Here is a 17,486-nt window from a genome sequence, read left to right on the forward strand (position 1 = left end):
GCAGTATCTATATTTCCTCTAGTTACACATGGTTCTGCAGCCTTGCATTTGTTCTCCAGGCATTTCTATTTAGCCATTTTGCAATTTATGTCAGTCTAATTTTTTTAGACACCTTTATTCCCTTTCGCCTGTTTAATATTTTTTCTTTCATAAATTAGTTTCAATGTGGCCCACAGTATCCAAGGATTTCTACTAGGCCTTCTCTTTTTCCTATTTGATCCAGTATATACACACATGTATAACTTGCTGGCACAGACAGGCTCTCGAGTTTGACTGAGGGCCATTGTCAGCTGAATAATAATCTTTATGAGGATCCTCATATGTATTCTCTATCACATATAGCTATGTTACACAGGGCAGTACAGATGCCATACACATCCAGCAAAAGTGTTTAAGACAGTATGATATTTCTTGTGATGGAAGGGAGGAATCTAAACAAAATATGATAAAAAGGACAGACAAAGGAAAACATTGACATTTTCTGTCCTAAGGTCTCATATTTCAGGCACTGGCACTCTGTTTTCATCTCCCTGATCTTTGCCATTTGCCATGCTGATTTCTATGTCTGAGTATAATACTTATAATGTGTCATACATTAGTCTATTTACGGTTAATTTATCTTGTTGAAAATAAACTGCAGTGCTGTACAAGCAAGAATTAAGATACATGCATTGAAGTACCACTTCCTTTCCAGCTGAAATGTGCACAATATTACTATCACTGTTAATAGAATGCTAAAAAGAAATATGCCTGCAAACATATTTTTTCATTCCCTTTTCTTTCTTGTTAATAGTTGTAGGTGAGTGTGTGTTGACATTAAATTGTTTAGAAAGTCTGGATGTGCTCAAAAGTAAAAAATATACTAGAAAATCACTTGCCTCCTGAGATTCAATCATCTGTTAATGTTGACAGTGGTCTACAGCAGGTACAAGTGATATCATGAAGTTTTAATTATCATCTCAGTAAAAAAGGTTACATTACTATTTTTTTAAACAGTGGAAAGTCCAAGATGGAACAAAAACAATATGGAAAAGATTCATTGCAACTTACCACACAGAGGAGGCATTGAGTAGAACACATGAAAAGACTGCTAAACATTTAAGCTTTTGGACAAAAAAGTCCTTATGAAATAGGAAAAGTGTGTAGTTTTCTATTTGTCCAAAAGCTTGGCATTTAGTAGTCTTTTCGTTGTGCCTGTCTGCGACTTGGTGCCTCCTCCATGCAGTGAGTAGCAAACTATCCTTTTCATATTGTTGTTAATCCATCTCCCACTTCCAATGCATTACATTAGTCAATGTCAGTCCTTTCCTTTCCCTTCTTTCCTGTGTTTTACTGCCGCCTTCACGTTGTGAATGTGTGCATGTTTCTAGTTCACAAGATGGACATTTTTGACCGAAAGCTTAAATGTTTAGCAGTCTTTTCACTGTGCATGTCTGTGGCTCAGTGCCTCCTCTATGTGGTGGGTAACAATCAGTCCTTTTCACATTTGTTGTTATTACTATTCTGTTTATTTGTCTGCAGGTGCATGGCTCCAGTCGTGGCAAACATTGAAATCCGTGCGTCACAGTACTGTAGCATGCCACTAGAGGAGCCAAAATAAAGTAGTGCAGAATGTTGATAAAGTAAAGTAACATGTGGTAATACATTTTTGGCACTAGCAGGAATTTAGCAACTGTGTCAGGCTAGTTCTTTAGTAGTTTGGATTCGGCTGACACAGTTGCAACTGTTGTGGTGCTGCAAAATACAAATCACTGCACAACACTCCAGTTTATAATGGGTTGCACCATTCTGTTTAGGCTTCTCTTGCTGTGTGCTACAGTACAGTGGCAGGAGACTTTCTATCTGTACCAAGAACACAGACGTGTACCTGCAAACAAACAAAAAATTAATTACAAAATTTTATAAGTATCTCTTGTGTCTGCAAGTCAGATTTATACATGGTCCAGTCACATTAATGTGACTACCACCTAAGTTTCACATCAGTGTGAAACAACCCCATACAGATGGCAGCACTAGCAGTAGAGGTTATATAAAGTGCATCAGGAGCACGTGGAAAACAATGCAGTTATTGTTGTAATGTGGAAATGGAGAAACTATCTGACATCCAAAAGGGCAAGATCATTGGCTTTCAGGCCAAGGGTGGATGCATTTCCAAAATGCCTATGTTGATAAACTATTCGAGTGTTGCTGTGGTTGAACTATATTGTGCATGGCACAGTGGAGCTATCCAAAACCAGTGCGAGGCAACTGTGGCACACCATAGGCCATACATGACATGGGTGAATGACAGATTTCGAGATATACAAGGACAGAGATGCAACTGTTGAGAAACTGACCACCCAGATGACCCAAAGGGCTATCAACAGTGTCTCCTCAGTGAGCATTCAGCAAACATTGTTACGTATGGGCCTCCATAGCAGGTACCTGGTTCATGCACCCATGCTGACTGCTGTTTGTCAGTGATGGTGACAGGAATTTTCAAGCCAATAACACAACAGGACAGTTCACTGAGTGGCAACAGGAGGCCTTTTGAGATGAACCACATTTTATGCTCCATTAGACGGATGGTTATAAGCGTGCACAGTGTGAAACATTTGAAAGGAAACACAAGAGGGAGTGTTATGGTCTGGGGAATGTTTTTGTGGAATTCCCTGGGGTGATCTCGTCATTCTGAAAGGTACAGTGGATCAACACTAGTATGCATACATCTTTGGGGACCATGTCCGTTCCTACATGCTGTTTGTTTTTCTTCGGTATGATGGCATTTACCAACAAGACAATCCAACCTGTCACACGGATCAGAGTGTACATGTGTGGTTTGAAGATCATCAGGATGAGTTTACCATACTACCATAGCCAAACTCACCAAATTTAAACTCAATTGCACTTCAATTGGGCTTCTTGCACCATGTAGTCTTAAATGAGAAATGTAGTGCAGCTGGCAACAGAACTGGATTTGACATGGCTCCACATCCCTGTCAGTACCTTCCACAACCTCACTGACACTCTTTCCACACGTCTCAGTGGTCTGCGCTGCAAAACTTGGTTATTCAGGTTTGTTATAGGTGCTCACATTAATGTGTCTCAACAGCGTCAAACAAAAAGAGCAAGGCAAAAACCAACAGTAAAAATTCCATGGCATTTTTAAAATGACAAATGTTATACAATTTGTAGAATTCAAAATCCACTAACGGTGAGTGTCTTGAGCATACCCAGGTAAGAATATCACTGATCAAACCTCATAAAGATTGAAAAATTTAACTTAAAATTTCAATATGTATTTAACACTCACAAAGAAAACTGGGACAGATAGCAACAGCAATGAATTAGATGATAAAACAGTTATATTCATTACATATACACAATGCATTTCACTTCAAATACACTCATCTCATTTTGCAATATTTATTTAGTATTTACATACATAGTCAAGTATTTCTGTTTTCATTTGTACACTATTAAAATAGCTGTATTAAAAATAATCTCAATTGTATTCTGAAAATTTGTACATAAAATTTTTTCCAATGCTTTGCACTGTCATTTTTGAACAACAAATCTAAACATCATAATATTGAAAGCGCAACATCAAAATCAGTTCACAAATTTTAAGTACTTAAGCAGTACAAATTACTGCTTTGTTTCAAACATTACTTCAAATATAACACTTTGTTTTCATCAAAGAAATCAAACCACAGTTGAATAAGGAATAGAGAGGAGTTCATCATGTGCCCTATATTGTTTGAACAATTACTTACATGAAGTGTAAATGGGTGTTTTGACAGTATAGCTATATTACAAAGCTTTCTCAAGTTTTAAGTCTTGTAGTATTGAAGATGAAACTGCCAATAAAAAATTGCATTTTCTTTGCAAATATTAGTGGCATGAGTCATCCTAAAAAAACCTGGGACAGTTTTGTCACATTACTCTCACAAATCTACCAAGATGACACCAAGATGTGGTATGTTCCCTTGTTCCTTCTTGTCTGACTAGATAAAATTTAAGTATTACAACATACAGCACCAGAGTTGCAGTAAAATGAAATAAGGAATAAGAGGAGCACATCTCAAATGGCAACACAGAGGTAGAGAACAGTCAGTATGTGCAGTTGTAACAGAAATAACATCCACATATCACAAATATACTGAATTTTTTACATTTTTTGCAATCTATAATTATTGCTTATGTCATTTAATGTGTATTAATTAGCAGCATTCATATTCCACCATGAAGTTGTCTCTAAGCATTTCAGAGCCACATAAAAAAGAACTAATATAAAAATAAACTGTGTTAGTATTTCTTATGAACTTTCATAACACTGTACATATATGACAAAACATTGTTCCTACCGTGCATATTTCAAGCAGAAATTCCTATACATGAGTAACAAGATAAATGAAGTTAATATTGGTAATAACAGTGACCTACCAATGAAGAATATATGTGCAATGAATCAAATATTTGTAAAATGGAAGTTTTGTTTCCCACGTTCCTCATTTTGTGCAAAGATAGCAATTTTGTCACAATGTATAAATAATCTTGAAGATCAAATTTAACATCTGTTACACTCTTACTGAAACATGGTTCTCTACAGCAAGCTTGAATCACAAGTTTACTTTTGTAGAAGGCTGACAAAAATATAAGTTGGGTCATGAGGAAAGTAGTGTCTCTATCAAGAACCTAGAGAAAATAGCAGGAATCTAAGAATCAGTATTAACAGAATACCTGTAAGGTAAACAACCCTGGCTCCGTAAAAGAACCATTACAAATTTTCCAGTAATCACTTGGCATAAGTTCATATGTTAAAAGCGTAACCAATTTTGTCAAAATGCTTATCAAAGAACTAATTTTGAACACAAGGCATACTGCCATAATTTTACATCACAGAGCATTTATCTTGAAATTCTAGGAATAACATTACATAAATATCAAAACAAAAAGTAGACAATACACTGAGGTTCTCCTCAAGTTTACAAAAAATATTTTTAGGCAATGTGTGCATGAAATAGAAATGTTAGTTAAGTATGTTCTGAATATACCTTACATTAAAGGGACTGAGACTATGCACTGGAGAATGGATGATGCATATATCAATGTCAATGTCAGGTAATGTAACAATGACTGCTGAGAAAATGCAGACAAAGAGAAAAATAGTTCAAAGTACACACTATTACAGGAGAGGAGAGGGGATGGAGGGTGGAAAGGGGGGAGACGGGGAGGGAGGAAGGACGGGAGAGAGAATAGCATCTATAGCAAGGAGGCTGGGCAGGAGAGCAGGATGTTGTAACAGAGGAAGTGTCGGAGTGTGTGGGATGGAGATCAGGGGGAGGGGGGGGGGTGAAGAAGTGGAGAGGGAGAAGCAATGAGAGGGGGGGATAAAGTTACAGAGAAGGAAGAATTGAGAGGAAGAAGTGGAGAAGAAAGGGATACAGGAAGAGAGCAGAAGGGATAATGGAAGAGGAAGTGAATGTTACAGAAGAAGATAGGGAGGGTGAAAAAGAGGAGAGATGAAATGGGGTGGGACAACAAACAATTTACAAGTCTGAAATTCAGTAACAAGAAAATTTAATTTCTTGAACGATATGAAATTAATGTACTTCCACATATTTATGTATGCAGGGAAACATTCTCATGTTATCGACTTAAGTTTCTGTACATAAAATTCAACTGCAATATGTATACAGGAATGCCACACAGTTGGCCATAAAAAAATAATGTTTTCAATGTAACATATGAAAACGCTTGTTCTAGACCCCACATAGTGCACTATAATAAACTCCAGTTGTTGGGCCTATATGTATAAACTTGTCAAATTTTCTATAAATTTGGGCAATTTGTAACAGTGATAGTAACATGAAAAATCCAATAGGGAACTCTGCACATTGTGTATATATATATATGATCAATTCCATTAATGCCAGTATATGAACCTATTCAGATTATCTATCAACGTAAGATTATAACTAACAAGTTTCCTCATCTGAATAGCTGTAATGGAATACACGACACTGCCATTGAATGGAGACAAAGCTTCTACAGATCACATTTGTAGATTCTTCCCACTTTGCACTGATAGGCAAATATTTGCCTTATATCAAAAAGTTGGTACACTAGAGAGTTTGAAGTATTTCATAAATATCATGTTTTGTCTAATAGTAGAGTTCACAATTGTGTTAATGTCAATGAGCTGGAGGCCAGCTGGTCTGTGGAAAAACACAGGCAAAACTATGCTAGTCAGGAAACAAAGTAAGTTAAATCATTTTAACTCATAGTCCAGTTAAAACAATGCATGGCAATAGAATGTAGTACTCAGCATCACGTGCTCATTCAAATTGACTAAAAACTGGTATTGGTTGGCAAACATCCATTATAACATTTGAAATAGCTACAAAATGGTGATTTCATCTCTCTTTGAAGCTTCATAATGGATGCTTGCAATCCAAAAACCAGACATTAATCAATTTTAATGCGTAACTGAGAGTGAGTAGTGCAAACTATATTCTGATCGCTTTTTGTTGCTCTTTACAACCAATACAAAAACAACTCAGCTTGGAAACTAACAATTCCAAACATTACATCAGAGAGCTTCACTTCAGTTGATACACACAGATATTTATTGAATATTGTATCATTTTTTATGTCCAAACTTTCACCTTCAATCAATAGGTACAACTGTTCACACAGTATGTTTTGAGTCATACAAGTTTCTCCATTGCAGCTGAATACTCCACAAAACTCATTTTCTGGTAGTTAAATTTTAATTACCTTGTAAATAAGAAATCTGACCCACACAATACCAGAAATCTGTTTCAGAATTGCACACTGAAAACTTTTATGTACAAGGGAAGAGGAAATGTCCACTTACACAATAATGGTGCCTATGGCCCTGTGGTCATACAAAGTTATGCAGATATAATCCAAGACACTCATAGAGCCCACAAAATTTTTGGAGCAAACCACAACAGCGTATCAGCAGTTCCACAACAGCGGAACCTTTTAAATAAATTCAAATAATTGTATAACTTTCGGGATTACAATTAACAATATGTTCCTAATATACACACATTTTACATCAGTGACCAAAGTTGGACAAACGGAAGGACAGGAATTATTTTTTCCACATAATTAATGTAATTGTGGCAGAGTAATGTTTGTATTTTACTTTATTTTTCTTTTTTGAAGGATTTATTTGCTACAAAACAGATTCAAAATCACACTTCTTGTCTCTTTCAATGTTCATAACGATACCATAGTGCTCTAACCAATCAGCAAACCATCGTGCTCCCAGGTCCTAAGCACCTTCATGTAAATGATAACCAGCTGGATCATACCAGTATCAGTTCTCATAAAAGAGTTCATCTCAAAGATCAACTAAAATCTTTACAATCTGAATGGAAAAATTAATGTAATTATTATAAACAGTAACAGTCTCAAAATTAAATCCTGCTTTTTACGCTGAATTAATCCTACCACAAAATTTTCCACTTCATATGTTTTCTTAGGGTACAATTACTAGGGTGTGATTGACTACTTTATTTCCCCTCCCCTGCAGATCTAGTCACAGTTCAAGAATTTAGATAGGAAGAGCATCACTTTTCTTTTTATCTCTCACAAACTTAAGCATTATTCATAATATAATGCACAACACTACACAAAAACCACTAATAATTAGTATTTCTTCTACACAACCTCTATGTCATTAGATAAAATCGACAAACAGGGAGGACATACAATGGAAAGAAAGATATTTTCCCACTGCAATTTCACCAGTATTTCACGGCTCTGGTATTTCACATATTGGTTTTTAATGCGTGGTACCAAACGGGAAAAATTAGAAAACATGAAACCCTAAGTTTGCTATATATTCTTCATGGTTACTATTCATGATACAATACACCATCTAGAATATGTATAACACATTTTGTTTTCTTCCTATGTTAGACATTTCATTAAAGGTGATGACGTCACTTGTTTTGTATAACATGAATTTGGTCAAAAATTTCCTCATATCTTATGCGAAGTGGCATGCTGTTGGGAAATGTTACATGTCATTTGTCTTTAAGTTTAACATAAATAAAGATTACAAAAGAACAGAAATGTTTAATCACCACCTAAAGGACTAACTGTTATGTCACTGTTCATCAATCAGCTTCAGTTCCTGATGTTGACAACTTTCATTTTCCTCGTCACTGAATCCACATGAATTAGGAATGAATGAGGAACATATCATAGTGCATTGTTCCAAAGCCTATTCCTTTGTACACGAAATTCATAAAAAATTTGACAGACACAAAACGTTACACCAAAAGCCATAAATATCCTCTCCCATGTATGAGTTACATATTTCAAATTACATGATACCAGTTTTACTCAGATATAGCCAAAAGATAGCAATTTAATATCATAATCCAACATGCAATGTGAATATTGTCCAGAAACGCAAAACTGCCACATAACATTCAGACGGTACATTGATCAGCTTCCATATTCCAGAGACAACAGTCTCAACTGAAAGCAGATTTTGTTGCATAAGTTTACACTCATAAAGACAAAAGGTCCAAAAAAATCATTATTAAATACAGAAAATCCTTATCAAACTGAACTACATTAACTGTTATGGTAAGAATTGTGGTACTGAGGCTCAACACGACTGTATTTCAAATGTGCATCATCAATGAAATTGAAAACAAGTAACTGAAAACACAGTTACATTAATTTTCCTGTGTCTATGGTCATTTTCTCAGTATGTTACGTTCTATGGAACAAAATATTAAAGACAGAATAAGCCTAGTAAATTCCAGAGCATTCTCCTCGTTTAATTAATTAACCCCTTGTTGTTAAAAGAATAAGTCAAAAATACCAATTAAAATTTCAAGGAATTTTTAACGACTGACGATTCTTGAAAATTTCAGCATGAAATCATATTTTCTCAAGTGAAATCACAGAATGATGTGATCACCGAGTGCATGGAAGTAAAACTATCCAGAGCTTTATGTACAATTATAAAAATCAACTTTCCTTTTGTATAAATCCAGTACAACATTGAATCCAAACACATTTCATCATATCACTTTCGAAAAAGATAACGACAACCAAAAGCAAGCAAGCCATTTGGATCGGTTGTTTCAAAGCACATTTAATAATTCTTTTGTTGTGTGTGTGCAAAAGACTTCAGTATCTTTACCACACTCGTTTTTCTTTTTTGTTCCTAAATGAAGTGGACAAATACCCAACATCTTACTGACTGTGAGATTACTACAACCTGAATAACTGATCACATCCAGTTAGAAATGAAAAGAAATAGATAATCCTCCACAAGAAATTCTTCACTCACTTCACAAAATTCTTTGAAAATTTAAATCAAAATGGCTGATCTGTAAAATTGCATTGTGGTTCTGCTCATTACATTACCACTGTTCAACCCCAGCTGTCTAACCATGTTCTTTAAGTGCTACACATAAGTTTGTTTAATGTAAACTGCCTATCCATTAATTATTTACTCAACAATGTTGTTTTGAAGTTACAAATTTTACAGAAGACTGAATTGTGTGTGTGTGTGTGTTTTGTAAGATTATTTAAGCGTCATAAAAGTAACCACAGTGAAAGTGGAAAGCTTCACCAAAGACCTGGAAAATTATTAAAAAGCACATAGTTTGTTCATGTAGGTGCTTGAAGTCTGTCTCAAACATTTCCTGGCCATAGTTCTAAAAATAACACCTAGTAAATTAATTGATTTTTTTACAAATAAAATAACTACTCTTTAAAAATAGTTCCTACATCACTTGTCAGCACCGGGAGCATAAGCTTTGTTTCACAATGAAACAGCTGTTTACGATTTATAAGAAAATTCTCAAAACATTGGTGACACATAGGAAAAGAGAAAGTAGCGAATCATGTTATGAGCAAATTTCATGCTTAAGAGGGTCAAACATTCGATGAAGGCATTTTTTTCACTTAGTAAAAGAAGAAACAGCTTCTTAGTGACTGACTATTGTGTTCTTTGAGTGAAAAAGCAACCGTGTCATGAGAATAAGAAACATCTGGAAGGGATTGTGGAGCATCTCTAAATCTTCAAGATCAAATTAGGATATTTATTGCAGTTCCCACAGATCAAGCATAACTGATCCTTAATGTCAATATATAAATATCTAAAATAAAAAATAGAAAGTATGGCCAAATAACTACCGCCGTTAAGTAGATGTTTATTTTACTGGTCACTTGTCACTCTTTACAGAAGTTAGCAGAAAATTCCTCTACAATAACGAACTAGTGCATCATAAAATCATCCCCACTTCTGCGAATTAGGTATTCCCCCCCCCCCCCCCTCCTTCTTCAGTGTTTTACTGACAGTCATACCCAACACCATCCTCATAGTCCTAAGGCAGCACGTGTTTTTTTTTTTTTTTTTTAAAAAAAAAACTTTTCATAGTGTGTTAAAGTGAATAACATCACTATCCAAAAATAATACACATGGAAATGGCCAATTAGATAAAGTTTTATCATATACAAAAAAATTTGATAACAATTTCTGTAATTTGTTTGATTTTCTGGGTTAGTTGCACTTTTAAAACAAATTTTCACCTGTTTTAAAAAAAGAGTTGAAACACACTAACTCAACCCATTACATAAAGTTGTGCAGCAAAAATAAAGGAGAGAGAAGAACTGGTAGTTACTGCAGCAGCTGTCTTTGTTATAAAATACTGATATTCCGCATTGAAACTGCGTCGCATGTTTTCTGTGTTGACAAGAGAATCATTACTGCCAGAATTTTCTTAACCACAGCTGAAGAAATTAACAAAAAGAGCTGGCTAGGAAATAAGCCACCTCAGAAGATTTTAAAGTAAAAAAAGATGTAGAAGAAACTTGAGCAACATCTACTGTACCAAAATAATCATCTCAAGTAAGTTTACATCAAACTTACAGTGTTCATAAAAAAACTTACACGAACTTTCAAATAGGCCACTGTGTTGGAATATTGTTACTCAGATCATGTGATATTAAAGTGGTGGCAAAAATGTTATAACAGTGGCCATGTTCACATTCCCTTGAAGATAAGACAATGTATAGTGAAATTTTTGTTAGAAGAGAAAGAACAAGAACAAAGGAATTTCTACCTGTTGAAGAACCACTTAAGAAATATAGGGCAGAAAGAAATACAGGAAATAAAGAGGCAGTATGAATGTAACAAATAACAGATCAACAAATGGAACTACATTACTGAAAACAGATGTGCTTAATGATTAACTGCAAGAACCAACAAACACAATTCAAGCAGTGCACAAGGAATAAAAACAAGGTGATATAACTGCTTTGTTTATTGTATTAGAAACTGGAACACGTTGATTTTTCAAGACTAACTGGTACATGTACTGCTAGATCTGTCCTTAGTCTCTAACGATGTATTCTCATGGACAAAATACAATGTCTCATTCTTATCATTCAGAAAGAGCTATAACAATACATTACACTTTCTGTGCATGTGTGAATTTTATAAGATGGAAATGGCTGAAGATGTGAACATGTAATGGAAATAATAACATAGGTGACAACAGCATCATGAGAGATGAGAGGAAATTTACAGAGTATACTCAAAGGAAATGCTTGATAATTTCCACAACTTATGAATGACACAGGAGAGAGACACAAAAGGAAAGGATTTGAGTAAATGAACACAAAATGAAATCATACATAAACACAAAAAAGGACCAGCTTGAATAACAATAAAAAGGAATCTCACAAAAAACAGGAATAACATGGCAGCTGGGCAACCAAAAAGGAGGTCAGAGGGCAAAATCTGATCACAGATAACAAAGAGGTAGTGACAGGATGAAACACAAAAACATGTACTGTTATAATGAAGAAAGGTAGGCAGACAGGAAGGAAAATGGACAAAAAGTGAAGAAGACAACAACACCAAAACCTAGAGGAAGATGAGAGCATGAATGTGGATGGGTAAACGGCTGAACAATTGAACATAGAGAATAAATCACATCAAACTGACTGACAAGAGGCTAGATAGGAGAAGAACCTTGAAACAAATTATATGAATGCTATAGGGTTGAAAAGAATGATGAATGATGAAAGGGGCTGATGATACTAATGTAAAAGTTATGGTCATGGAGCCTATAAGATAAAAGTAAGAACTGCAAGACAACTTCCAATAGTTTATATTCTGTGGGTGGCAGCATATGAAACAATTCGGAAGACTCAAAGTAGCAAGTGCTGAAGCCTTCTCATGTCATATTGGACAGGCTTTAAATATTGCCCAATAATTCTCTACTAACTGCTCATCTGCATCCACATCACCAGTCATCCACAATCAAGTTCTTGACCCCCCTTTTCTTCTCTCTACCTTCTTTTCTTCATTTTCTTTCTGAAGGTATAGTCACACTCTTGTTGCAGTTAACTGTCTCATTATTCACTTTTTCCATTTTTTGTCCATCATTGTAATTTTTTATACATTTTGTTCAACTATTTATTTTCTTTGCAAATTCTCATTTTTTTAAAATAATAATCAATACCTGGAACTGTAGTGTTATTTCTTTACTATTCCCCATCTTCCCAAATTTCATTAATCGCCTAAGTTTTTGCATGAAATTTGCCTTGTAATGGGTACTCCATGACCGAACAGTTAAGTTCCTAACCACTGAATTTTCACATATTACTATATCTGTTACCTGACAACCAGTATTTTATCAAAGTCTCCCACCAATGACCCACTCTTTGAGTTTTCTCTATTTGGAGTCTGTTCTGCAATTTTGTTACTTACTGGCCTCTCTCTCTCTCTCTCTCTCTCTCTCTCTCTCTCTCTCAGCATAATTCTAGTTCCTCACAATAGTCATGCGGAACTGCTGAACTGAAATAACCACGTCCAATTGTGCTGTAGCCCATTATAGTCTACTTCGAGAATATTGTGCACTCTCAACATACAGTTTTTGTGGCTTCATATAGTCCATATTTAAAGATTTTTTTATTTATATCGTGGTAACAAACTATTTTAACATAATTAAAATTTGAACAATATATGAAAAGGATTGCTACCAATTCCATTTTTTTAATGGGAACAGAGCAGATAGTAGCTGCAACGAAACTGTTAGCCTATGTAAGCTTAAAAGTATCAAAATAAATGTGTGAAATTAAAGTGTTACCAAAATAAATGAGAAAAATGTCTAAAAAAAGCAAATACAAATTCTATATTCAAATCTATAAACATTCTGCCATGTTTCAACTATAGGTTGTACAACTTAGGCTGAAATTTTCTTCATCCTGTCCACCAATAATGTCCACTTGACAAGTCACTATTTCATCCAAAAGAGACTTTTTGTAACATTCATCATTTTTGTTCAGATGAGGCAAAGTGAAATTACAATGGACAGAAGTCTAAAGTAATATTGTCAAATAGACTATAATGATAGTCACAAGTATAAGAATCTTTTTACATTATACATCCAAGTAACTGGTTCCTTCATGACATAATTTATACATATATACAAAAACCACATATCATCCATGTCACATAGCCACTAACATTCCCTGAGAAGTGAGAAGCGATAAATGCCTTTCAAAAGCCAGCTGCACTTATGAAAGTATGTCATAAATGGTTTGTTACCATATTACAAACATTCAAAGTCATCAGTCTTCATTACTAAAAAAAAAGATACAACTGCTAAATCATACTTTTGATGTAACAGTCACAGCTTAGGACGCAAATGGGAGCCATAAAATTAAAAACAAAATGGAAGACACTCAATCACAAATGATTTTTTTTCCCATTTTAAGTACAATGAGTGGTGCAATTCCTTCAGTGTCTCTCTTTCTTTCCCACGAAGTTTCAGTCCCCAAACTTCATAGTTACCACAACCATTCTCTGTGGCAATAATCTCTATAGTGAACTACACTGTGCAACTCACTAAACTGCTACCACAGTTCAAATAGGAAGGAACACAAAAAGATATGTAGTGGAGTGCAAAAACACTATTAAAAGACTGGGTGGAATATGAATGACAAACTGCATGTACTGTTATACAAATCTGGTATTTACAAGACACAAAAACATTAACTCTTGATTTATGGAACAACACGGAAATCATTTAATTTACACATGAAGTTCATGTGTTTGAAGATAAATGTATGAAATACAATTGATATGACAGTTTTCAAGATACGTATCTAGTGTTTCACAAAACTGCTAAGTAAAACAAACCAGTTGTTTTCAAATACATTCCCAAACTTTAAACAGAAATAAAGAGATTTTCACCATCTTTTTTCAAAGAGAACTGCAAATGTCTAAGCTCAACACGGTTAGTGATTTTGCCCTCTGTAAATAAACAAAGATACAACTGTAACGTACTATATATCAGTACGAATATTCTGTAAAACACCAGACAAAATTTACGAACAGACATCAGGTTCTAATTTTTACAATGTTTAAATTAATATGATAAGTTGTTTAACATGGCAATTAAACAGAATATTAATATCACTTTCACAGACCAATGGGATCCATATTGCTTTCGTTGATCACTGTTCCAGGTTGAAACAGTGGGATTATCTTTCTTACACCACACACGCATATTCACAACGGATGTGCTGGTATTTTTACCATTCAAATACACAATCCAAAATGGCAACACACTGTGAACTACTTCACACAATCCAAAAGCTCATTTTGGAACAAAAAATGATTGATTTGGACCAAGAGTCTGATTGCTCATCTGACTTCTAGTGTTGGTAGCATACAACTGTTGCTGAAAATTATGGAACTGTTGGGCATAATTGGGGTCAGCTGTTGTCGGACCCATGAATGGAGAATTCTTGAAATTGTTTGCTTGTCCCATTGAAGGTGGTAATGGCTGACTTGCATCTGGTGCACCACCTAACCCCATAGGTGAGGACTTTGGTCCAGGAACAAATACCTGTGAGCCAGGGCCTGGACCCGGCACAAATGGATGTTCACCACCGGAACAAGGCCCAACTCCCAGCATTCCACCACTCATCCTCATCATTCCACTTGGACGCAGGCCTCCACGCAGTGGGACTGCTCCCATTCCTGGCCCTCCAGGGCCCACAACCATTCCACCTGACATTGGTAGATTCACACCAACAACAGGACTACTGGGACCGACTACTGGGCCACCTACATTTCCACAGCCAGGGCCAGAATGGGGCACATTGCCCATTCGCACTCCATTACCATTTGGTTGACCAGTTCCAGGAAAATACTGCAGGTTATGGACAGGAACACTGCCATCTAAGCTGGATAGAGGATTGGCAAATCGCTGCAGGAAGTCAAGACTCGGTGGTCCTCTCGGCCCTGGGGCTCCTGTCTGTGGCTTTGCTGGTAAGTACTGTATCGTATTAGGGGTACTTGCTTTTACCTGAACATTTGTGTGACCATACGTTCCTGGAGCTGGGGGTCTTCCAGGAGCACGTTGTGGGCAGGGATTTCCCATGTAAGGAGAAGGTCCCCTTGGTGGACCTAACCCCAACATGTTGCCAGACTTGGGAGAACCAACAGTTCCAGGATGCTGCACACTGCATGGAACTGCTCCTCCTTGCCCTGAAACACCACTGGGGCTATATGAGTGTGGTGGCACACCTTGCACTTGGAGACTCACAAAACCCCCACCAGGTCCACCATCCTGGCAAGGTCCCACATCTCCAGGATGGGCCGGTGACTGCTGAAAACCCATCACACCAGGTCCGCCTACCATTACAGGATTCTGTGGATTTGGTGAGTTTGACACACTGCTCGTCAACTGCTGACTCATTTGCGCCATTGACGTGATAGGGTCAAAGTGAGCCATCTTACCATCACAAGAAACACTGCCACTCACATTTGGATTCAGAGGCACATTTTCTGATCGCAGACATGGGAAGTTGCCTCCAGTTGTTGGTGAAATGTCAACAGGTGGTCCTCCACCAGATGGCGAAACATCTAAAAAGTGAGATGTCACTTTTACACCACCCACACCCGGCTGTGCCTGTTGTGGTACAAATCCTGGTACCTGGCTACACATTGATGGAGAACTTCCTGGTGGTCCATTGGGATTCTGAAACCTTAGCGCACCCATTCCATCATTCAATGGACTGGAGCTAAGGAAATGTGCTCCATCCTCAGGGCGCGGTGCTTTCACAGGTCCATCCATTCCTGGTGTTCGGCGTGGAGCCTTGTTATCTGATCCTGGCGTGTGTGGACTTGGTAAAGGAAATCTAGTATCACCAGATCCACTTGGGTACCTTAACTCCACAGACGTTGGTGTAAGAGGAGTGGCAGGCCCAGACATACGAGTGTTCATATCTGAGGACGAGCCTTGTAAGTTTCCATCCAAATTTGGTGGAGGTAAGCTGCCAAAATAAAATAAAAAACACAGGTAATTAATGAAAATAGAGAACAATAGGAGAAACACATACTAAAAACTAAACAATTGTCTCCCACATACTGAGAACAAAGTGCAATAACAGAAATAATTTGTATTTTTCTTAATGTGGGAAAAGGATTTAGGTAAGCAATTCTGAATAAAATCCCAAAGACCTTATTCATATATTACTTGTCAATGGTTTGGTACATTTATACTCTGCAGTCTATTCAGAATAAATTTCAGTTTATTCTAATACATAATCTATTAAATTATGATTTTCTGCTACATCAATAATACGTCAAAAGTGTGCAACTCTGACATGCTTACACGACACTATAACACAATGTACCACTTGCGAAGACTAATGGTAATTTTCATCCAAGTGGTAGTGAGTTATAAAAACCAAGCTGAGAAACATCCGCAGTTTGGTGAGTTACAATGTATCTCTCATTTTTTAAAATCAAATCCCAATTTCAATGAAGCTATTCTTGCTATTAAAATAGTAACTAGTCTCACTGCACAATATTTTGCTCTTACAATCATTATTCTTTGGTCTGATCATATCGTATCATATTTTTCAACTTTTGCAATTTCTTTAACACTTTAATGAATATTATAGGCCTCCTTACATAGAGCAGATGATGAAGTATCTATTCCACATTACATTACTGCTTCCTCCCATTCCTCCCTAGTTTTATTTCTCCTGAAGTTACTTCACTTGTACAAAAATGTTAAATTTCAGATGTTCGTAGCTGCAGAGTGAAGCAAAAAAGGGGAAAACAGTTTCCTGATGCTTAGTAACTATAAATTCTTGTTCAGATAAGAAGCTTTAACACTACTGTGTTTACAAACATTTGATCCCTCAGTGAGTCATGTCGCAACATCAGAAGTGTGACAACCTAAGAACAGAATTGGAAAACTTAAGAAAATAGTCTGACACAATATTTATCAGCCACATAATATTCCATTTTTAAGTTGCATGGTGGCCTCCTGGTAATCACTGATTTATACTGTGATTAAATTCCTAAACTCCATAAGGTATTTTGCAGTAACTTAAAACTTAATTTCAGCAGTGATGGACATATCAACAAAATCCTCCCCCCCCTCTCCTGGACCCATGATATACTG

At 36.2% G+C, this 17,486-nt stretch overlaps 1 protein-coding gene across 2 annotated transcripts in view; it reads right to left on the bottom strand.

The window, feature by feature from the left end:
• Nucleotides 1-3,262: 3,262 nt before the first annotated feature.
• The window catches only part of LOC126297778 (protein BCL9 homolog), a 93,075-nt gene continuing 78,851 nt past the window's right edge, over nt 3,263-17,486 (bottom strand). For both annotated transcript variants that reach the window (XM_049988956.1, XM_049988957.1), the window contains one exon: nt 3,263-16,344. In XM_049988956.1, the coding sequence (XP_049844913.1) occupies nt 14,661-16,344 (1,684 nt within the window). In that variant the 3' untranslated portion in view covers nt 3,263-14,660. The remainder of the gene's footprint in view (nt 16,345-17,486) is intronic.

Source organism: Schistocerca gregaria, chromosome X (genome assembly GCF_023897955.1).
Source record: "Schistocerca gregaria isolate iqSchGreg1 chromosome X, iqSchGreg1.2, whole genome shotgun sequence".
Lineage (NCBI taxonomy): Eukaryota > Metazoa > Arthropoda > Insecta > Orthoptera > Acrididae > Schistocerca > Schistocerca gregaria.